Source organism: Tasmannia lanceolata, unplaced genomic scaffold (genome assembly GCF_043159265.1).
Source record: "Tasmannia lanceolata isolate RefF3 unplaced genomic scaffold, GAP_Taslan_0.1 ptg000018l, whole genome shotgun sequence".
NCBI lineage: Eukaryota > Viridiplantae > Streptophyta > Magnoliopsida > Canellales > Winteraceae > Tasmannia > Tasmannia lanceolata.
In genome coordinates, this window is record NW_027518695.1 from 56,525,809 (window position 1) to 56,549,140 (window position 23,332).

General features: G+C 36.7%; 2 protein-coding genes across 2 annotated transcripts; one reads left to right on the forward strand and one right to left on the reverse strand.

The window, feature by feature from the left end:
- Nucleotides 1-273: 273 nt before the first annotated feature.
- On the forward strand, nucleotides 274-1,616 carry LOC143850505 (putative disease resistance protein RGA1). The gene is made up of 3 exons (XM_077359747.1): nucleotides 274-348; nucleotides 435-534; nucleotides 1,273-1,616. Exons 1-3 carry the CDS (start codon nucleotides 274-276, stop codon nucleotides 1,614-1,616), a joined length of 519 nt encoding a protein of 172 aa, XP_077215862.1.
- A 19,997-nt stretch (nucleotides 1,617-21,613) lies between these two features.
- Nucleotides 21,614-22,989, reverse strand: LOC143850507 (uncharacterized). Its single transcript, XM_077359748.1, has 2 exons — nucleotides 22,867-22,989; nucleotides 21,614-22,261 (listed from the first exon to the last, which is right to left on the reverse strand). The coding sequence occupies exons 1-2, from the start codon at nucleotides 22,987-22,989 to the stop codon at nucleotides 21,614-21,616; spliced, it is 771 nt and encodes a 256-aa protein (XP_077215863.1).
- Nucleotides 22,990-23,332: the final 343 nt, after the last annotated feature.

Genomic DNA, 23,332 nt, shown 5'->3' on the forward strand with positions numbered 1-23,332 from the left:
GATGCGATTATTAGACTTAGCGGACCAGCACATAGCTTCACTTTTTAGCTGGCAAGTCAATGTATCATCATCAATATGGGATACTTGGACTTAGCTTAATTTCAATGTATATTTTGATGTGATATATAAGGGAGATGAATTGAATGAGCCTATTTCTTGACTCTTGCATTACATAAAACAAAATATATAATCTACCCAATGTGTCTCCTTTGTAAATATGGCCATTGATGTTTTTAATATTACTTGTGTTTCTTGTGGTCGTATAAATGTGCAATGCATGCATTTTTTCTACTATATGTTGTAGTTGTTTCCGTATCATTCATTTTGAAGATCACTCATTCTGAAAGCGTAATGTATGCTGTGTATTCTTGTATATATAATTTTTGCGGAGAATCAGCTAAGAACTTCATTCTTTTTAACTTTTTGTTTGGCAGGATATGTCACATACCGTTGCTCCTAAAGAGGTTCAGTGCCTGCACAGCCATCCATCTCAAAGAGTCCAACATTCAATTGAAAATCACATGGAGTTCTGGAGTAATTGATGATGAGGACATGATGAAGATGGTGTTATATAAATGATTAGATGATGAATGTTTAACAATGCTGTATTTTGTCAAGTTCAGTTGAGGGAACAATATCGAGACTTTTGTTATTAATGAATTTTTGTAATTTTAAAACTATTCAATTAAAATAGTTAAGTTTTTATATATTTGTATATTTTGGGGGAAAGTGGATGTTATAACTGTGGAGTAGGGAAAAGCACATTTTCCCTACGGATTTATTGTTGAAATTCAGTAGGGAAAAGCACATTTTTCCTACGGCTTTTTTTTTTTTTTTTTTTTGAAATTCTGTAGGGAAAAGAACATTTCCCTACTGATTATTTTGAAATTCCGTAGAGACAAGGTGGTCCCTACCGATTTTTTTTTTAAAAAATTTTGTGGGGAAAAGCACAATTTTCCATACGGATGTTTTTGAAATTCCGTAGGGAAATGTGATCTATGCCTACGAAAAAAGCCGTAGGGAAAAGTACAATTTACCTACAGTATTTATTAACTTCCGCAGGGAAAAGGCTTTCCCTACCCTCACCTAGCCTACGGAAGTTGTGCAAGCTAAAATCCGTAGGGAAAAACCATTGCCTACGGATTTTGGTACTTTTCCCTACGGATTTGTCCGGAAGTTTCAGGTATCATGGGCACAATGCATGTCTATAATTTGGATGGCTTAGCGGAGGATGATAGCTGGTCCTTATTTACACACAATGAGCATTCACAGTGGGAAGCTCAGATGTACCTCCAACCTTAATAGCAATTGGTAAAGACATTGGAAAAAAGTGCAAAGGCTTGCCTTTGGCAATGGAAGCTCTGGGAGGTCTCTTACGCACAAACACTAATGAGAACAGGTGGAAGAATATACTGAAAAGTGACATGTGGGAAATATCAGAGGTGGAAAAGAATATTATTCCAATTCTAAAAGTTAGATATGATAACTTACCTGCATGTCTGAAACAATGCTTTGTGTACTGTTCTTTATATCCAAAGGATTATAAGTTTGAGAAGGACACTCTAATCCAACTATGGATTGCAGAAGGATTTATCCAACCTGAAGGAAGGAAGTGATTGTAAGATTTAGGTTCCGAGTATTTTGATGAATTGACGTGGAGGTCCTTTCAATATTATGCTGAAAAGTACGGATCAAGTTACAAGATGCATGACTTGATTCATGACCTTGCACAATCCATTTCTGGCAATGAATATGTTAGAATGGAGGACATTAACTCCTGCAATACCCGTGCAAATGTTGCATTCCTCAGTGATGTGGCCCCACGATGACTTCTCACAAAATTTTTAGACCTTTCATGAATCGAAGAGATTGCACACATTTTTTATATTGCTTAACAAACCACCACACTTATCTCTCAAGACCATCAGTTGTGGTAATCTCATGTCCCTGTCCAATGATTTGCTCAACCTCACATCCTTCAATCAATTGCATATTGCTGAGTGTCCACAACTGGAGTCATTGGAGAGGCTACCCGCTACGCTTACATCTCTCGATATCTTCAGTTGCGATAATCTCAAATCCCTTGATGAGGCATCGCAAAACTTGACCGATTGGAAATTAAAAAGTGTCCTCAAATAAAGTCGTTGCCAGAGGGGATGCTCAACAAGCTTACACACCTTGTAATTGATAATATCGAGATCTTGCCCAACAACCTCACCTCCATCCAATATCTGAAAATTCATGATTGTCTGCAACTTGTGTCCTTACCAGGAGAACTGCTTCCTACCATGCTTATAAAACTCGCTATTCGCTCATGTCATAATCTCAAATCCCTTCCCAAGGGGATGCTGAAGAACCTCACCTCCCAACATCTCACACAGCACCCAAATATGGATAAATCACAAGCTGATTTAAAGGCTACTCTGCTAAAGGTACATTCTGTCTCTCCTCTTGGCCTTTAATAATTTTATGAATGGTTTTCACTCCATTATTTATTTTTAAAGAAAAGTAAACTTACACAGTCTCTGTATCTACTTTCACTTCTTCATTTTTTCACTTTCTTGTTCTTACAAAACAAAGGAAATAATTAATTTTACTTGAATTTCAGGTGCATAAAGAAAGGATACTTGTCCATGAAAAATGTAAAATATGAGACCAAGCGAAAATTGCACCAATTTCTTCTCCGACCCAAAAATTACCAGATTTTCTCATTAAATCTCAAAAAAAATTATCTTAATCTTGCCTAATCTACCATTGATTATTTCTCATTTGAGGAAAAGAGGAACCCTAATTTGGACCAATTTACCTTGTATACTTCGTTGAATTTATGCTCCGTTTTGGATTCTATGGTTACTTCTTATGAGATTTCTTTTTTTGTTTTTTACCATTATGAGCTTTTTCCGTTGGTAGAGTGTTTGTTTTATTTTTGTTGTGATCTTTTTCAATAATTTCCAGCTTATCCTGAAAAAAGAAGAAAAATCTTTGTATAAATTACTTGAGAATTTGATCAATGTATGGAAGTAAGGTCTATGCACAGTTAACTTAACAAAATTAAACCAGCCACCATGATTTTTATTGACCTTATTAATCACTGGCTGTTCCTTGTCATCACTTCTTGGTATATTTCATATATTTGATCATGTAACTAAAATTTCAGACATTCAACTTCTCAATTCTTCTTCCTTTCTTAGTGTTGGTTTGCTTTAAATGGTATTTGACTGATGATTTCGTTTGCAACTGGTTACATTCTCTATACTCATAAGTCATAATAAGATGAAATGCTATGATAGGTTTCTCTGTTGCATTTATTACACAAACTTCTGTTAGAACTTAGCATTGGTAATTTTCCATGTTGCATGCACCTCTCTCCCTTTCTCACACACACATTGCCTTTCCATCTTGCATGCACCTCTCTCCCTTTCTCACACACACATTGCCTTTTTTGGCTAAATAAGCAATAGTAAAAACAGAGACGCACACATGCATATTGACTTCTTTTCTTTCTAAATAAGTAAGAATTAAAAGCGTACACACATGTTGACTTAAAATGACTTCTCTCATTCTCACACAAACATTGCCTTTTTTGGCTAAATAATCAAGAGTTAAAAACACAGGCACACACAGATATTGACTTCTTTTCTCTCTAAATAAGAACTTAACATGCACACATGTTGACTTAAAATGCTTCTTTGATTCTTTCTTAGTTGCAATTTTTTACTAAACTCAAATTTCTCTATTTTATTACAAAGTCGCATATACTCTTTAGTTTAGCTCTACCAAATAATGAATGATTCCTACGTTTTACGTATGTTTCCATTTCTCCATCCCTTTTGAATACCTTTATCCATTCATTGAGATTATTCAAAATTCTTGCTACTTTGGACTAAATGTGATAAAATTAAGAAAAGCTTCTTCAACATCATGTTAGAAAAAATTTACAGAATCAGAATCAATACAACAAGAGAGACAACAAGAAGTTAACCTTTTATCTATTCTCTGAAAGCATTTACAGCTGGAAGCCTATTTAAGAAATTATATTATGTTAGGATCAACGTGTTGTGTAGTTTCATATAAACTCAAACTCATTTTAGATAGTTTCAACATATTGAATATGTTTTCAAGCCTCTTGGTTGGAATCACTGCATTTCATATTGGGATCCATAATATGGTTCTATCTTGGGATTTCAGTCCAATGACTAATATGCTTGTGAAATCATGTGCCAAGTTGTTTTGAATTTTGCTTGAGCCTAAACTATCTGCCACCCCATCCGATAATAACCAAACTGATCATCTTGCAGAAGCTAAGGGAATTTTTCTTTTTCTTTTATCATGGTTCTTCCATATTCAGCCTAGAAAAAAATTTCTTAAAGCAGAGACCACACAATTTTAATAAGAGAAGTTTTCCATCGTTCAAACCTTTAAATTCCCAAAATTTTTGTTCACGGATATGACTTTCTAGCTTACCCAACAGGGATATCATTGTGGCAGTTTATTATTTTTGTATTGTTGGAATCAGAACCTTGGGTTCTAATTATCTAATTTTCCTTTTGGAAGGAAGATTATAACATGATCACTTCATATTCAAAAACAGAATTTATCTTCCATGACAACAGATAAAAATCAAGCTACATTGGAAGGGACTGATCGTCCCACTTTCCACATTTGTTCACTGATCTCAGCCCTTGTGTAGATACTTGAAAGTTTGCTTTATTTGATTCCCAAAATCATAGAAATTCATGCAGGAATTTAAAATAAAAATCCCCAAAATCATTAACTGCATTTTTTAGCTGCAAGAAAACATGTTCAATAAAATAGGTAATCAAGAACTGTTCCATTCAACCCTACGGGTGAAATATGTAAAATCTTGGCACAAGAAGCTTCTTTTAAAGTGTAGGCTATAATTGTCTAATCCTAGACCAATAGTGCTTTCTAAATAAACCCAAAACACATTTCCTCTATACTCTACATTTCTAAAGTTTAGTAAGTAAGAGTTGTTTTGGCCTAAAAAACTCAAAAGAGAAAAGCAATTTCTAAACTCTTAAAACGATTAAATTTAGACTTCCTACTTCCGAAAAACAAACAACGATTGTTTCTCCTATTGCAAGTTACGAATCTCATCATACATACAGTACTTCCCAATTAAGTAAAAATCCCAATTTAGAAAGAACAGAGATTTTGTGCAAGTAGTTCGTAGACTATTAGCAACTTTAGGGCTTTAAGAACTAGTTTACAAACTATTATGAGTCCCTCTAACTCAAAAGGAGATCAACATGAAGCCCTACTCAACCCAATTGCATTTATTATCTCCAAATTTTCTTTTTGGAATCTTTCAAACTGGAAAAGCTCATGATTGCCAGTTCATAAACTTACTAATTTGAGCATTTTTTAAAAATAATCAAAATTGGTTTTAAAATGTTTTGAAAATTTAGCATACATCGAAGTAGATAGGAATGATGAGGAATGGAAAGTTTTAGTTGTTTGATGAGGTTGGGAGTTATTACTGACATCAACAAGACAACATAATGTTTCATCAGTAAGGGTCGCTTCTGGATCCATGTTTCCTACCACACCTTTCTTCATAATTTGTATGGGAGTTTAAACAATTCCTTGGGACTGTTGAGCTTTACGTTTGTATATCACTATCATACATCTTGTCATATAAATGTTTTGTATTTCTTGAACTTGCTGAATCTTCGATTGTGTAATTTGCATTTGAGTGTTACTTGATTATTTATTTATGTAATGTACTAAGTTTCTACATCCCATTGTTATAGATTAATATACCTCATTGAAGTGCTATCTTCAATTTATATGAATGTTTGTGATTGGTGACTGTACTGGCTTAGTCTTCTCTATACTTTCAGGCTAGGAGCCTCATGTCTTAAGTAACCAACTTCTTGAATATGTTCGTAATTCTTGCAGCAAGGTATCGAAAACTTTATGGTAAGTCTTCCTCTTGATATTTTATGTCTAGGAACCACTTCATGCCTTAATTCAACAAGTATTCAAAAACTTTACTACCATATCCTCCCATAGCATAATAGTATGGAAGAACTAGCACCATTGTCATAAAACCCTTGTATTTGTAAAGACTTCTTAGAGTGAACAACTTCTTTGGCGAAGCTCTAGATTTAGCATAAAAATTTTCTTCAATCTAGCAGAACCATTAAGCCTCTTTGGTTCTAGTTCCTATAAGGAGAATGTTATAATAGTGGCAATATTTAATGTCGTTTGCTAATTGTGTAAGTTTTTTTTTCTTGATAGGTTGCTAATTGTGTAAGTTGAAGATAGGGAAGAAGTGCTTCATTTCTTATGCATCCATAAAAAAATTCATTAAGACATCCTCTTGGCCAAGAATTTTGTTCACTAAAAAGTTTAGAGAAACAGGCATATGAGTTTTATTTTATTTTGAATGATAAAATAAGCATATGGATATTGTGTTCATCTATGAGTTTCACATTGATATTACTTCCATTTTTTCACTGATGAAGATCTCTGCTTTAATCAAAGCATTTAAATAGGTTTTAATGTGAATTTCCCACTGGAATAACAAATGCAGCTACCACCACCTTTTGTTTTACTCTCTCAATAGACAAATATGAGTTAAATATATGGATTGTTGATTTTTCCTTACCTGATAATAAGACATTAATATTATTTTGGTTCTTCTAGAAATCTTATGGTAGCTGGAATTACCTGTAGTTTGTGAAAACATGTTGTTCAACAATGTATCATATCCTTCAAATCTCAAACTTGTGCTTGGGAGGTGGAACTTAGATTTTAACTTGATTACATTGCAATGTTACCAATGCCGCTCTATGTGTTCCATACATCAGTTGTTAAATTGCTTGAAAATAAATGAATTTGTCCATGACCTTTTCCCATTCATAGGTGACATTAGAACCACAAGCTAGATTCAGACAAGGGGCGGTAGGTTTATTCTATTATCATCCTTTATGGGCTATCTGCGAACATTTGTAATAGGGATTTTTTCATATTGGCACCTGTACTGTGACATCCCCAATGTCATTGCAAGTACATTAACCAAATTTGATAATTAAAAGATCAAATACACTTTAAGATAGCAAAAAGGAGCCAACTTAAAACTTTTCACATTTTTATACAAAAACATGTCCAAGTAAGAACCATACAAGTCAAGCTTTTACATCCCACATACGTTTCATTCTTTTACTTTATGCAATAGTCCTTCAACATAAGGATTTTATAAAAAAAAACTACAAATCCTAAGAAAACACAAACAACCTGACTTGTCCTTTTAATTCCCAAAAACAGCTCTCACGTGCGATGCTCCTCAGTATCACTGACCTGTAAAATAGTTATTAGACATGGGATGGGTGAGGCAGCTCAATAGATGCTCAACTTACTCAAAGAGTGAAGTACACCTTTGAGGTTGAGTGAAAAATCAATATTACACGATCAAAAGCATGAATTCTATGAATCAAAAGCAATCCAAAAGTTCAATGATAAGATACTAGGCAATAAGTACGATATGATATTAATGACAATGAGTGGAAGCATGTTAAGCAATTCCTTTAGCAATCATAGTCATTGATTCACTTTTGAGTCACAAGACAATGCACTTCGAGTACAATTCAAGGGTTTAAAAACTTTCATATTTATCCTAACAATACTTCAATATTTTATCCTCCTACACACCCGCCAGCCAACACTCGAAGCAATTAGGCAAAGCCTCTTTTTCCATACATAAACCTGCAACACTTCATAATAAGCACTTCAAGATTTCTATCCTCCTACTCACCCGCCAGCCAACACTCCAATAAACACTTCAATATTGATATGCTCCTACACACCCGCCAGCCAACACTCCATGCAATCAAGATTTCTACAACCAGGATCCCCACTATCAAGGTCAAAAGAACTTCGGGATCAAGGAAGGGAATACTCATCTACGATTGCACTATCAAGTTCTAAAGAACCCCGGGATTGAGAAGAGTCCAACACTTCAATAAACACTTCAATATTTATATTGTGAAATTTCAACATTTCAACCCAAGTCACTTTAATTTGATACATTTCAATTTCAAGAGAGAATAACAAAAAAGATTTGTATCACTAAGCTTGATCCTAAACAAATATATAGCAAATGACATTCAAAATTTATGAAACCAGATCCATATGAAAGATAATTGAGTGTACATTAAAATATATAAAGACATCATTCTCAGATAATAACTACATAAGTAGCAATAAGGGCAGACTATACAAAGGTCAAATTCAAGCTCAGCACATGGATTTTCTGACCATTCGCTACATTAGAAAATTTTCAGAAAAATATAGAAGTGCAAATGCACTCAAATTGTAACTACATGTAGATTACATATTGCTAATCAACACATAAAAAATTGGGATTCAAATTCAGTGCACAAAAATAACAGAAATTCAATGAATACGGACAAGATTTAAGATTCTGTCCTTAAACTTGAGTTGAGTCGAAACTATAGTAAATGGTGTCCAAAATTTATAAAATTTGTGCCTTTCAAAGATATTTTCATGTACTAAAATCTTGTAGAGACACAATTTCAATTTGATAATCATAGAATTAAATATAATAGAATTACTACATGCGTCAGATTTCAATGAATTCTAATGATTACAACAAATATTCTACAGACAAATCCTGTGATCCAAATACTCTGAATTTTTACCACATATCTAAATAACACATTGATTTTTTGTTAAAATTTTCAAAGTAAAATTCAAACGAAAACTATTTTTCCAGTATTTAATAAAAACGGGTAAAAACAAGAATCTTTGTAAACTAGATTTCTAGTAAGGAAAACCATAGGACTTTAAGAACAAAATCATACCAAGTTTTCACTTTAAATAAAAAATACACTCCAATCTAAGAGGAAGTTAGGAACCTAGCTTATTTCAAGAAAATTCCTCTCTCTCTCTCTCATCACTTCCTTTTCTTTCTTTTCTTTTAGTCTCTTGTTTTCTCTTTAGCTAAGCTCTAGCACGAAATTTCTTTCTATTTCTATCATGTTCTACTCCCTTCTAGTCTCTTCGCATTGTTTCTATAATTTTCATTAGCTTTAGAAGTAGTTAGTTGTAATAAACTTGTTAATTATTAGTACTAATAATGGTGAGGTGTTGGGGATTGACTTCACTAATGTGTGATGGGACTATCTTGGCAAAGACACCTGTTTATTAAAGGATTAGCTTCATGTTATGTGGACATGTGGCAAGAAAACCTCTACGTAGACTTTTGCCCTCCATTTTCCGCACAATTTTACAAATTTGCCACTTCAAATGAAAAGTCTATTCTATCCTTTCTTCAAATAAAATTTACAACTATTTAATAATACATCCCTAACTATATTTAAAGGTTAAATCATCCTCTAATCCTAGGTTAATAGGTTGGGTCTTTAGCCCTGTGGAGTCTAATTAAGAGTCCTAGGATGTTCTAACATTTTTAATCTTAATCATCCTCTATCCAATGTAGTGTTACAAAATTTATACACAATAATATTTTATATCTTATAGATAGGCGGTATACTATACAAGGAGGTCATTTCATCATAAAGTTATAATTCATTAGTATAATTTATACTTTAATTAAAAGTGACGCAATATAGTTATGGTAATATAACTAGAAGTATGAAAATATGTAATTAATAATGCATGCTAAATGACAATTAAAATCCTAGGTTCTCACATGTACTTAGATCTTTTCTTAGAAAAACTCCTCAACTATCAATTTTTACAGAATGACACCTATTTGTGTTTACTTTGCAGAGAAACCATCTTAAATTAATAATCATACCGAAATTTTAAACAGATCATTGGTTTTTGATAGAGAAGGAATAGATTTTCCATGTTTTTAAACTTAATTTTCTTTTCTCGTTGTTTACTTAGGGTGTGTTCTTTAACGATTCTCCTTATTCTCATTCTGGAAGCCAGAATCAATTCTTATTCTTTGGAGTGCTTCTTGAATCGGAATCACGTTTCTGAACTCATTTTAGAGAATTTTTTTTTCAATATTTTTAGAATAAAATTACATTCTCGTAATTGGAAAACAATTGAAAGAAATTTGCAAATTAGGTCATGCCACCATTTTGTGACCGAAATGCCTATGGCAGATTTTTTTATATATTCAAGTGCCCATGCTTTGGTGTGTTAGTCCATTCCAACAATAAGTCACAACAGTGAACTCCCAAAAATTTACTAAAATAATAAAACAATTCTGGATTTTTCTTAACTTCCCAGGAAAGAGATTATAAATCAAAGCAATGGTCAGCAGAGAGCATCAAGGAACAAGAAAACCAAAAAGATCAAAGAAACCAAAAAACAAAACCAAGTGGAAAAACACACAAATTGGAACATTATATGATGAATTCAAGTCATAAACCAACAAACAGTTCAAGTTCCAACCAGGCTACGAATAACACAGTGGAACAAATCTAGAATTTGCTTTGATATCTAGCAATGTTAGACCACTGGAAAAATTAACAATTTACAAGTGTTACACTTTCAGAGAAAAACATCAACCAATACAATGTATAAAACACAGTAGTAACATTCTCAAACATTTGGTGTGCAAATAATCCAATGGGGAGAAAATGGAAGACAGTCTGGTTGTCTTCTTTAAGGAAAAAAAAATGTAAAAAAAATACAGGCAACAAAGAAACTTAGGTCGGATGGTCATCATCTTGAGGTAAAAAACAGAAAAAATGTTAAAGAAAAGATTCACACGGAGAAAAAATGTTTCAGATGAAGAACATAAATTTTGTATTGGTCACGGAATCGTTCTAAGCGCTCTCATGGCTCCTCTCCGTTAGTCACTACCACTGGTTTTCTTAGATGAAGCCCTATGAACAATGGTTGATATTTGTTGAGACGGGAGAAGATTGAGAGGAATAGCTGAAGATTCGGTCTGGGCGATGATGGGCACAGAAACGTGAAGAGAGTTGTGAGAGGAGAGAATGAATGTGCCGAGGAATCACTCCACATCCGTTGAAGCGAGAAAAAGTCGCTCCCAAAAATAATGCCAAAAAATAAGGATGATTTTTTTTTGAATTGGATATTAAAGTAGTTACAGAACGGCATTCTTTCCGATTTTTATTCCCAGGGAGCAAAAGATGCGAGAATTCATTCCCAAGAAACACGCCCTAAAGAACGCACCCTTATTTTCATTGTAGATGATCCTAAACCTACAAACCTCTTTCCTCTTTCATCCTCATCTTTCCTTCATCTCTTTTGTTGCAAGTTGAACGGTCGTCTCTCTTTATTTCTCACAAAGAATTAAACAACCATTTCTTCAGAGATTTAGTTTTAATTTCATCGCCATAATCAGTTCATGTGCCTTTTCTTTGCATTGATACTGATTCATCAGTTGACTGGATGATACGAAAAAAGAATATATGGTTTCTATTAAAGGCTATTTTTGTCTTTGTAATATTTGCATCATATAAATATGAAATTGTGTGGAAGAAAACTCTAACTCTCTCTCTCTCTCTCTCTCTCACGCCATTCTCCATTTCTTTTTTTTTCTCAACCTCATCATCACGTAAGAACTTAACAGTTTCCATGGTAGCAGTTTAGTAATACATTTTTTTTATCAATAGTTTAGTAATACATTTGAAGCACTAAGAGGTTTACTTTCATTATTTTCATCACGAGGAAACCCCCTTCGGGCTGCAACTCAGTCGATTTTATAAAACTAGTTGTTCTTAATTTTCTATGTTGAATTAGAATCCCCAACATAAGAACCAATCTCCTAGAGTGTAAGATCTTCAACATTATTCACGATTTCAAGAACAATATCCAACAAAGATGCATCATTCAAAAAATATATCCAACAAAGATATTATTAGTGATATCCTAACATCCGTGAGTGAAAGAAAGAGAAGAGAGAAGAGATGGGGAGGAAAGAGATGAGAGAGTTCAATGTCTTTCCCTCTCAAAACATGTATTATATATGTGTAACTAGGGTTCATGAACAATGACTAAAAATGTTAAGTCTATGTCACTAACAATGTCTTAGGGCACTCTCCCTAACGGAAGAATAGTCTCGAACATAACCAGGAACTTTTAAGGTCTACAAGGAACCGAGATACCATATCTCCTTGCTCCTTAGGATCTATGAATCCTTGAGCATGGTATTCCTACATTGCTACCTAGGGATGAATATGTGTCAAATAATACGCACATCACACATATTGAATTAGATAATAGCCAATATATGTCATGGAATGAAACCTTTATAAATACTTAAATGACAATGTACTGGCTTTTAAGGTACTAACTCTAACAACCGTGTACATTTATAGCAAGATTTCTGGGACACGACAGAGCTTTTGTTTGTTAGGATATGGTGGAGTCCCTCAGGTGGTGACAATATTGAGATTTGTCTCTTGCGAAATCTCCTATGAACTGGTGGAGTACAGATTTTCTTGCCATTTTCGGATATTTCTCAATCTTGTGCCACATGTAGCGATCTTGGATGATCGAATCCCACCCTCATCAGTCATCTTGATTGACCTGGAGATTATATTCAAGTGAGAATTTATTTTGATTCCACACATGTTTTTAAGGGGACTTGCCTAAAGAAAAATTGTCGTATGCGAACCTGAGAAGTGAGATTTTTGGGCTACCTCTTGAGAATTAAACTGGTTTTACCTTCTCCAACTCTGCTGGCTTAGATAACTGAGAAGATAACACTTCGTCACATAAGATGTAAAGAAGAGAGGGAATCCCCTTGTAAGAGTCATTAGCGTTTGGATAATTTTACCATGAGGGGTTCCTCGGGCGTGTTCGGTAACACTTCCCATTCTCTCCCAAAAAATAAGTGGAAATAGATTAATGAGAATATTTGAAGTGGTTCTAACTCTCTCCAAAAAATTCCATTATTTTGTCGGCAGAAAAAAAAAAGAGAAAAGAAGGAAATCAACTCTGTGGACGAAATGAGATTCACAAGATTTTTTTTTGCCTTGCCGAACACGTCCTCAGGGAGCATTTGGATGACTGGAATGACGAATCAAAATTAGCATCATATTTTGATTCCTATCCAAATTCGCCCAAAAATGAAATGAAAAAATAGAATAAAAAAATTAATTAGAAAAAATTAAATACAAATTTCATTCCAATTGGGCCGGGTTGAGAGTATAACCTCTTGGGACAGGAAACAGATTCCAAGCATTCCCCCATTTAATTCCCCCTTAATGTCATTTTTGCCCCTTGGTTTTTTGTTCAGGTTTTTAAATCAAATGCCCGGCAGAATAGGAATGGGGTGCCAATTCCAACCTTGATTCCTGCAATCCAAACAAGGAAAGGAAAAATATTTATAAAATTCCCTACTTTTGTACACGTGTAAAAAAGATAAAATAAACCAACCCTATTCAATTTTCAGTTAGAGGGACCTTAATATCCCTCTAAATTAACCATAATCATATAATTTCCTTCTAAATCATTGAAAGAAAAAATTTCAGTTAAAAATGTTTTTCTTGGTACGGGACCATATCTAGGGATGATCTCCCAATACGCCATAAGATGAACGGTTTGGATCACTTGCCCTTGTGCCTTTTCTCACACGTGCAATTTGAGGCTCCATCGAAACAAACAGGCGGGAGATTTTCACCCCTCTTCGCGCTTCTTAAACTCCCCCTCTCTGTTCCAACGTCAAAACCCTAAAAATCCTCAATACTCCATGTTAGGGTTTCATCTCTACAAACCCTAACGGACATCCACAAAGGCTCATGGATTCTCGAATTCCTCGTTCGCCAACCAATCGAAGACTGGGTACTCAACAGACTCATCTCAATTCTCCCCACTCGTAAACACGATCTCCGTCTAAAGAAAACAATACTCTTGAGAAGAATCTGTACATCACTTTTGAAATGTTCAATCACAGAGAAAATTCTCGATTCCTTGGAATCAATCGAATGGATCGACCGTGGAATCGGAATTATAATTATGTTTAGAGAATTTGGAAAATTAGGGTTCTGAGATGGAGGGTTTTGGTTTGGGTTCGGAATGGTTGAGGGAATCGAGGGATGAGATAATAGAGGCGATTGGGAATGAGAGTGTTCGTGATAATTTTTTGATGAAGGATATGCAAAAGGATGCTTTGGAATGTGTTTGGGTATTTTTGGAGGAGGCTGTGGAAGAATTGCGTCCTTCTTTTTTGGAATTTGCGGCGGAAATGGTTTGTACTAAGGAGGAAAATGCTTGGATTTTGGATGGAAATGTTAGTTGAATTGAGTTAGGGGATGGTGTCTATGGCATGGAATTGGATCCCCCTATTGAGATGGAGAAGGAAACTGTGCTTGAACCAGCACAGATAGGTTGGTTGTCTGATGTTTAATTTTAGTTTTCTGAACTGGAATTGCTTTTTCTCAAGGATACTGATACTGGCAATACCATGTTTCAATAATTGCACAAAATCAGCTTGTCTTTTCTTCTTTAATTGGCTTCCAAGAGCTTTTTGGGAACTATAATAACCTTTTAAATCTGTTTAAACAATAAAATTCAATATGAATTAGTTCAATTATAAAAACAATTATTGTTTTCTAACTTGAAATTGCTTTTTCTAAATCATCTTGTTTAATTGTCATTCTGTGCTGGTTGGATATTCTTACTGTTACGTGCTTAATTGGTCGTAAGGCCGTAACACAAATAATCAAAGGAAAAGACAAAAAAAGAGAGGGGGAGAGAGGTTGATTCGAGGCAACCGGACCTCCTAACGGTTCAATTCGAGAGGAACCATAACTCTCCTGAAAATAAGCTTCTGCTTTGGTTGCAAATTCTCTACATTTTCATTGAAATATAAGAACTTAAAATACTAGCACGAAAAGAATGCCAAATCATCAACTCATTTTCCCACTACCATGACACATAATAAAAACTAACACCCACAACCTTGACGTAAATAACTATCTGATAACTACTTTGTAACTAAAGCATATACACCATAACATTTATCGGTTACGAACCCGAATCAGTTCGCAACATGATTGATCTTCTTAGTGGGAAGATCAGGCTTCTGGACCCACTTCGAGTGAAGGTTGTTAACTTACCAACTTCTCCAAAAGCTTAAGCTGTTGGAGAAAGGCGTTATTTATCTTTTATACTTTAACACTCCCTCACACGTGTGGCCCACTTGGCAAACACATGGAACATGTGGTCTCACTTTGGGCCGACCATCGCTTGTGGATTTTTGCCCTCCGGGAGGTTTGAACTCGAGACCTTTGACTCTGATACCATGTTAAATTTAGAGAAATTTCTATTATTCTTGGATTTCTTAGCTGCTTTACAAAGAGCCCTAATGTGTGTTTATATAAAACATCCATAGGGATAAACATAGAAATAGATCATGATAAGAAGGGTAAGAGATAAACCTAATCTAATATTCACTTGCCTAATCTAACACAACTACTCAATATAGCCCAATCAAATCAGATATGAGGAGATTTGATCTTAATCTGATTTTATTCTCTAATATGCCCCCTTAAACGTATATGGATTGAAAATCAATATATGTCAATTATAATAGATATCCCTAAAGAAATCTAATATGCCCCCTCAAACGTATATGGGTTGTGCCTTAGATTTTCTACCTGCCTCTTATCTTGGCCTTCCGCTGGGAGTGGGAAGACCGAACAAAAAGTTATGGAACCCCATTATTCACAAAATAGAGCGGAGATTGGACACCTGGAAGCGCAATTTGGTATCCAAAGGTGGTAGACTGGTTCTCATAAAGGCAGTTTTATCAAATATTCCGATATACTTTCTTTCTCTATTTAAATGTCCAGTGAGTGTAGCTTAGAGAATTGAGCAAATCCAAAGAAGATTTTTGTGGGGAGGAACGAGTTCTTCAAAAGGGCTTCCTTTGGTTAAATGGAGTGCGGTGTGTCTCCCTATAAAAAATGGAGGATTGAGACTCAGGAGGGTAAAAGGTTTTAACAATGCTCTGTTGGGAAAGTGGCTCTAGAGGTTTGGTGAAGAACAATCTTCTTTGTGGGTTAGAGTTATTGGAAGCAAGTATGGGTTTAAGGAAGGAAAATGGTGCTCTGCTGACAATTATAAATTCAAAGGTGTATCGGTTTGGAGGGATATTTTGAAGGTGGAAGTTCTTTTTATGAAAGACATTCGTTTCAAGGTCTATGTGGGGATAGGATTCACTTTTGGTTGGATCCTTGGTGCTTGGCTGTTCCTCTCAAGGATCTTTTTCCAGAGTTATTCTTGGTGTCTTCTCAGAAAGGGGCATGTGTTAAGGATTGCTTCGAAAGAGTGAACGCAAAAGTGGTTTGGACTCCCGAGTTTAGAAGGGCCTTTTTTTTATAGAGAATTAAATTCTCTTCAAGGCTTTCTGTCTTTGATAGAAGATTGCTATATCAAGAAAATGGGAGCAGGTTACCGAGTATGGACTTGGTGCCCTTTTGGCTTCTTTTCAGTTAAAACATTTTACCATCACATGATTTTTAGTGAAGCAGAGCCTCTTTCTTCCTCAATATGGAAGTTCTTTTGTCCGCCGAGAGTTTCTTTCTTCGGGTGGACTGTTTGCAGTGGACGTATTCGGACAATGGATTTTTTGAGGAAGCATGGAATGTGGCTGGTGGATCACTGCCCTCTCTGCTTATCTGATGGTGAAACAATAGATCACCTTTTCATCCATTGCAAGGTAGCAAGAGATATTTGGGGCCTAATTTTCACTCGTTTTGGGGTCTGTTGGGTTCCCTCCAAAACCATTGTAGACTTCATTAGGAGTTGGGAGTGGAATCCTTGGAGAAAGAAAGGCAGGACTCTCTGGAAGATGTGCTTTGTGGCTACCTGGTGGTTGTTATGGAAAGAGAGGAACACGCGAGTTTTTGAAGGAGAGGCAAGGTCACCTTATTGGATTTATGTAAAGATGATAGCTGCTGTTATATCTCGGGCAAGGAGCCTTCCTTTGTTTCTCTTTGTTTCAGCTTTTGACCTTTGGGAAGGATGGGCGACCATTTGTAAGGATGGGGTCAGTAAAGAGAAAATCATTCAATCTTGGCATCCTCCTTCAGATGGGCTACTAAAGCTTAACTTCGATGGTTCGTCTCTTGGTAATCTTGGTGATGCAGGAATTGGGGGTTTGTGTAGAAATGACAAGGGGGAAGTTCTTTGGGCTTACTTGGGGCCTATCGAACTAGCGGACTCAAATGAAGCAGAGGTAAGAGCTATTCATAGTGGGATCAAGCATTTGGATAGCTCAGTGTTTGATAAAATCATAGTGGAAGGGGACTCCTTAAATGTAATTCGTTGGCTTTCGGGGGTGGTGATCCCTCCATGGAGATTCTTGCCTTTATTCGAGGAGATTGAGGACCTGGTTCAGGGGTCTTCTATTGTGTTTGTGCATGTAAGGAGAACTGCCAATGCTGAAGCATATTCTCTAGCTAGGGGAGATGTTCTTAGATCTGGTTTAGAGTGGTTTGATTTTCTCCCACCTTGAGTTATTGTAATTTCTTCTTTTTTCCTCTTTGTATCTCTTCAGGACCATCTCGGTTCTTTTATTTATATAATTTTGCATTCTTCAAATTTTTTTTTTTTGATGCACACTGCTACGATTGATGTCCGCCTGTTGTTGATATTGTTGAACATAGAATTGCCGCCTGTTGTTGAAGAACGTGTCGCATGAAAGATGAGCCGCACAGAGCCTCAAAGAACGAAATTGGACTCAAGCCAGAATGGGAGAGTCTTTGGGCCGGTTTTGAATACCGATCCTTATGGAAATTGGTCACAATGGACCAAAGGCTTGATGGGCAAGACATCATAGGTCGAATACCGTTCAACATGGAATTTGAAACTACCCTCTCAGGCACGAACCTCAAGGAATCGAGGCCCCTCAACTGAGTAGAGCGATCAAGATCAATTCAAGCACGGACCTCGAAGAGGTACCTCAACTGAAATAAGAAATGGAGATTTGAAAATTAAAGATTTGGAAGAAAGGATAAATGAGATGAGCAACAACAAACGACTAATGTATTGACGGCAACAACAAGACGAAACTTTGAAAAAGACAAGAAAAAAATATGCACATATCAGATATGAGGAGTGTTATTGAATTTGGGATGGGGTGCAAATATCAAATTGGGGGTTGTAAGATGAGATGGGCTTTCAAGAAAACAATGGGCTTAAAAAAAGGAAAGGGAAGACACTTTAGGAAAAAATAGAAGAAAAGGCGCATTTCCTTCTCGCCATATATGCGAGATTCTCCATGCCGAAAATCGAAGCAAACAGGATATGATCTGATGTACAATTTGGGTTGCCTTCCATGGCGTACAGTCCTTATTCTGTATGATTTGAACCGCCGGCAAAGAGTCCACTTCAATCCAAATTCGCTTAATTCCTATAGCCACTGCCGCTTTGAGGCCATGAAGAATAGCTTGAAGCTAGAGCATGTTGATATCAGCGCTTCATCGCTTGCCACGATTTCTGAGTATACCATCATGACTATTCCTCTGTCATTTCGAAGTAATCCGCCATTGATGGCTCCTTCCTCCTCCAGAGATGCATCACTATTTAATTTGACCTCTTCTTTCTCAGGTTTCTCCCATGTGCAGTACCTTTCGGTATCTAATGATGGGAGGAATTTAAGTCCAAAGCGTGTAGCAGCCTGGAAATTTGTTTCAGTCAGGTTATCTTGAAGAGGGAGGCCATTAATGCGAATACGGATGTCGCTGATGATTTCCTTGAGGATCAGAGCTTTATGGGTGGACTTATTTTCGAAAATTTGCTGGTTTCTCTCTCTCCAACAGTATATGGTAGATTGGAAACCCAATTTTAGAGCCGTGGCCCTCTGCCCTCTTCCTTTAACAGATTCTCTAATCCAATTTTCTTCCTCCAGAATTGAAGTTTTTGGTTTTCTTCTTGATCATATTCACCATAGAATCGACCTCCATATCCAGGCCGAGTACCCACATTTGAAAAACAAGTGATCGGTGCTTTCAGCTGCTGCTCCACATAGATTACAGGTTGTGTCGATACGGATGCCCAGATGAGCAAGCCTTTCTTTCGTATTCAGCCTTCCCTGGATAGCCTTCCAAGTAACAATGGCTTGACGGTGGCTGAACCCTTTGCACCAAATTGTTTTGCACCATTTAGGTTTCCCATGATGCTTTCTGATTTCTTCCCAAGCTGATTTGACTGTAAATTTTCCGCTTGGTTCCGGTTTCCATATTGGCAGGTTTTCTTTGCTTCCACTCCTCAGAATTTGACCAAGAATTATTTTTTCTTCCTTCAGGGACTCCTTAAACAAGACAGGGTTCCATACTCCTTGGCTTGTGACATTGTCCACAATTTTCATTATAGCAAGGGAGGAGTAGGTACTTCTTTTCGAAATGAGTGTATTCAGCACCTCTTTCGGTTGCCACGGCTGATTCCATAATTTGATGCTGCTTTCGTCCCCCACAAGATAACAAACATGCTGTTTTGCTATATCTCTGGATTTGAGGATGCTTCTCACTCCCCACGATGGCTTTGCTAGAACCGGGATGGTCCAAATTTTTTTGTGCTTTACATATTTTGCTTGGAACCAGGCTGTCCAAAGAGAATTCTTTGTGCTAATGAGGTGCCAAAGGTTCTTAATCTGCATGCTCTTGTTTACCTCTGCCAGCCTTCTTAGACCAAGGCCTCCCTCTCTTTTAGGCTTGCAAATGTCGCTCCATGCTATTGTGTGAATTTTTTGCTTCTCTTCTGTCCCCCCCAGATGAAGTCTCGGAAAATCTTCTCAATGCTTTACAAGATTCCAGGGGCACATTGAAAGCAGCAGACCAGTATAACTGGTAAGTGCTTAAAACTGATTTCACCAGCTCCACTCTACCTGCCTGAGATAGGGATTTGCTAGCCTAGGATTGAATTCTCTTTCTGATCTTTCCAATCAGCGGTTGACAATCATCCTTCTTCATTCTCGAAGTGAAAAGAGGTAACCTCAGGTACTTAATTGGCAGCGTGCCTTCTTGCATACCCAAGGTCCTCTTGATTTGCTCCTTTTTACGACTGCTTGTTCCTGCAAAGAACACTTCACATTTAAATTTGTTAGCTTCAAGACCAGTTATATCAGTAAAATCTGTCAGACATTCCATCAGCCCCTTTGCTGCTGTCCTGGTTTCATTCGAGAAGATCATCAGATCGTCTGCGAACATCAAGTGAGATACTGTGAGTTCGCCCTTAACGAAAAGAGTAGATAAGGTGTGATTTTGTCTAGCTTTCTCCAGGAGCAGAGTTAGGATCTCCATGACTAAGGTGAATAGCACGGAGAGAGCGGGTCCCCTTGCCTTACTCCATTGGAGGAGGTGAAGTAACCGCGCGGAGAGCCATTAATCATGATGGCAAAAGAGGGCTTTGAGATTCACTCCATGATCCAATTTACCCAGGTCTGGTTAAAACCTTGCCTAAGCATGAAACCTGGAATGGTTTGTCGGTTGACATTGTCAAATGCTTTCGCCAGATCAACTTTTAAACACATTGCAAGTTTATGGTTGGGCCTATGAAAATTGTGTAATAAATCATGGGTCAGCAACTATGAAGCACGGGTACGGGTACGGGGCGCTGGTATGACACGACACGGGTACGTGGGTACGTGATTTGCCAAAAAAACTAGGTGCGGGTACGTTCGGGTATGCCGAATATAATAATATATTTTAAAATTTTATTATATATTTATAAAAATAAAAAAAAATAATTGTAGAGCAATCAAATAACAATAACATCACCAAAATGGAAAATTCTAATATTACTCTTCATTTCATAAGTGATTAAGTTCCATATTTCAGAACATGAGGCATCAATACATCATTCATTAGAAAAAAAAGTCTGTCACCAGTGTGTTGACCAGTGCCTGACAAGATGGGTAATTTTTAGAGACCAAATTATGAGATTTTTTTACCGGACTTTTGGGATTTAATAATGTTTGGACACGATAGATTTTATGAATTTTTAAAATTTGAAAAATACCCCACCGTTTGGAAGTTAAGAAAGTTAAAATTTTGACCCGACCCTTTTTCTTTGAATTTTGTACTAGAACTGGAGAGTTGACTTTTTTTTCTTTTAGATTTGGGTGTTGAAACTATTTTTAATAAATCCAAATGGGGGGTATTCCGTTAGTTACATGTAAATCTTAAGTAAATGAACAATAAAATAGTAAAGACATTTACCTGTAAATACCGAGTACAGGAAAGAAAGTAGAGAGAAGTACAGGAGAGGAAAGAGAAGCAGCAGGAAGAAGCAGGACGTGTCGGGTACGCGTGGTGCGCACCCGACACGCACCCAACCATCAAAACTATTTCTTTTTCTTTTTTTTAAATGGGGTACGTACCCCGGACGTACCCGGACATACCCGCACCCCATACATGTCGGGTGCGGGTGCGGGAGCCCCAGGAGAGTACCCGTGCTTCCTAGGTCAGCAAGATATTTTCCTGAATTTGTCTCCCTCTAATGAAAGCTGATTGCGGAGCACTCACCAGCTTACCAATCACTGTTTTTAACCTCGAAGCCAATATTTTTGTAATGGTTTTATAAATTACATTGCATAATGAAATAGGCCTGAATTTGGAGAGGGAGGGGGAGTCCAGGCCTTTTGGGATCAAAGTGATGAAGGTCAAATTCACCTCAGCCAACAATTTACCACTTTTGAAAAAATTTTGATTGCTGCAACAAAGTCATGTTTAGTGAGATACCAGAAATGCTTGAAAAAACTTGCATTGAAGCAGTCTGGCCGAGGGGCCTTTTCACCATCTTCTTTTAGAATTGCTTCCTCTATTTCCTCTGTGGATACAGGACGAGTTAGATGATCAGCTTCATCTGCCGTCAACTTGTGAAGAGGTTCTGGGGTATCCTTTACGCTCCTCTTGTTTGTGTTCAGCAGGCCCCGAAAATAATCATTAAGGATGTTTTCAATTTCCTTTGGCTCTGTAGTGAGAGCTCCTTCCTCCGTTTTCATCGTGATGATCTGATTGGAACTTAATCTGGATTTTATTGCCGAGTGGAAATTTTTGTGTTGGAGTCTCCCAACTGCAACCAACTGACTCTTGATTTCTGCTTCTATATTTTCTTCCAGGAGCTTTACTTTTAAGAATTCATTTATGAGGTTTGTCTCTTCCTCTTTCAGGCTGTTACAATTTGGATTAGCAACTATCTTCATCTGGATTTCCTCAAGCTCTTTTTTGATAATAGGAGAAGTGATGCCGATCAGACCAAACACTTCCCTATTCCATATGGTTATATGCTTCTTTACTTCATCTTTTGAGTTAACCTGAACATGGGATTGCCTTTTACCTCAATTCTCCATGCTTTCTCCACAACTGGGAACAGAGATAGGTCTTGCAACCAAGCATTTAGGAACTTGAAGGGCTTGGGCCCTAAACTTTTGAAGTCTCGCAGCATGACAATAATTGGGCTATGATCAGAAATTCCTGGGTTTAAATATTCCGCATAGGACAATGAGTATTGGGTCAGCCATGCACCATTTATCAGAGCCCGATGATCTAGCTTAGCAAACATTTTTTCTCTGGTTAGAGCTCGATTATTCCAGGAATATGGATTTCCAATCGATCGAAGATCATTTAGATTGCAGTTTTGGATGCATTCGTTGAATTCATCCATATCTTGGATTTTCGGCATTGCTCCTCCCTTTCTTTCGCTATGGTACCTTATTGCATTAAAGTCTCCTATGAGAATCCAAGGTTGGTTAATTGTACTTACAATTTGGTCCAGGTCCCTCCACAGAATTCTTCAATCAATGTTGTAGGTGTGGCCGTAGACAGCCCTTAGAATAAAGCTCTGATTCAATTGTTTCATGTGAACTTCAGCATGTGAGAACTGGCTAGTTTCCATCTTCATTTATAATTTTACTCTAACCGGATCCCAAAGAATCCAAACTCTACCCTTGATAAAGTTCTGATAATTTTCCCAATAGTTCCAGTCCTCTTGAATGTCATTGACAAATTCTCTAAGCTTATGGGCTCTAGCTTTCGTTTCCATGATGCAGCAAATGGGCAATTTATGCTTGCTGATCAAATCTCTAATTTCATCCCTCTTTGTTTTGGAGCACAATCCTCTGATGTTCCAAGACCCTATAATATTCATTGATTTGTGAGATTCAAGGTGATTTGGGCTCCTGAAGAGTCTACAGAACTGGTACCTAAGCTCGCCTCTTTAAACTTCGGATCAGTTATTGTTTCAACTGGCGCGCAATTCTGAGGAGATTGATCTGAGCCATTTCCTGCGATGATCCTGATATTTTCCTCCGGCTTCCCATGATCCATGCTTAATTTCCGTTCAACCGAGGTATGGCCTTTCGTTTGGATCTCAGTTCTACTTTCCT

Excerpts from the sequence above, each read along its gene's own strand:
- LOC143850505 (XM_077359747.1), top strand. The coding sequence starts at position 274 with ATGCATGCATTTTTTCTACTATATGTTGTAGTTGTTTCCGTATCATTC. Across the intron at positions 349-434 it reads AGATCACTCATTCTGAAAGC|GATATGTCACATACCGTTGC; the intron begins GTAATGTATGCT and ends TTTGTTTGGCAG. Across the intron at positions 535-1,272 it reads AAATCACATGGAGTTCTGGA|TGGGAAGCTCAGATGTACCT; the intron begins GTAATTGATGAT and ends GAGCATTCACAG.
- LOC143850507 (XM_077359748.1), bottom strand. The coding sequence starts at position 22,989 with ATGGAAACGAAAGCTAGAGCCCATAAGCTTAGAGAATTTGTCAATGAC. Across the intron at positions 22,262-22,866 it reads TTTGGATTCTTTGGGATCCG|GTTAACTCAAAAGATGAAGT; the intron begins GTTAGAGTAAAA and ends TCCCATGTTCAG.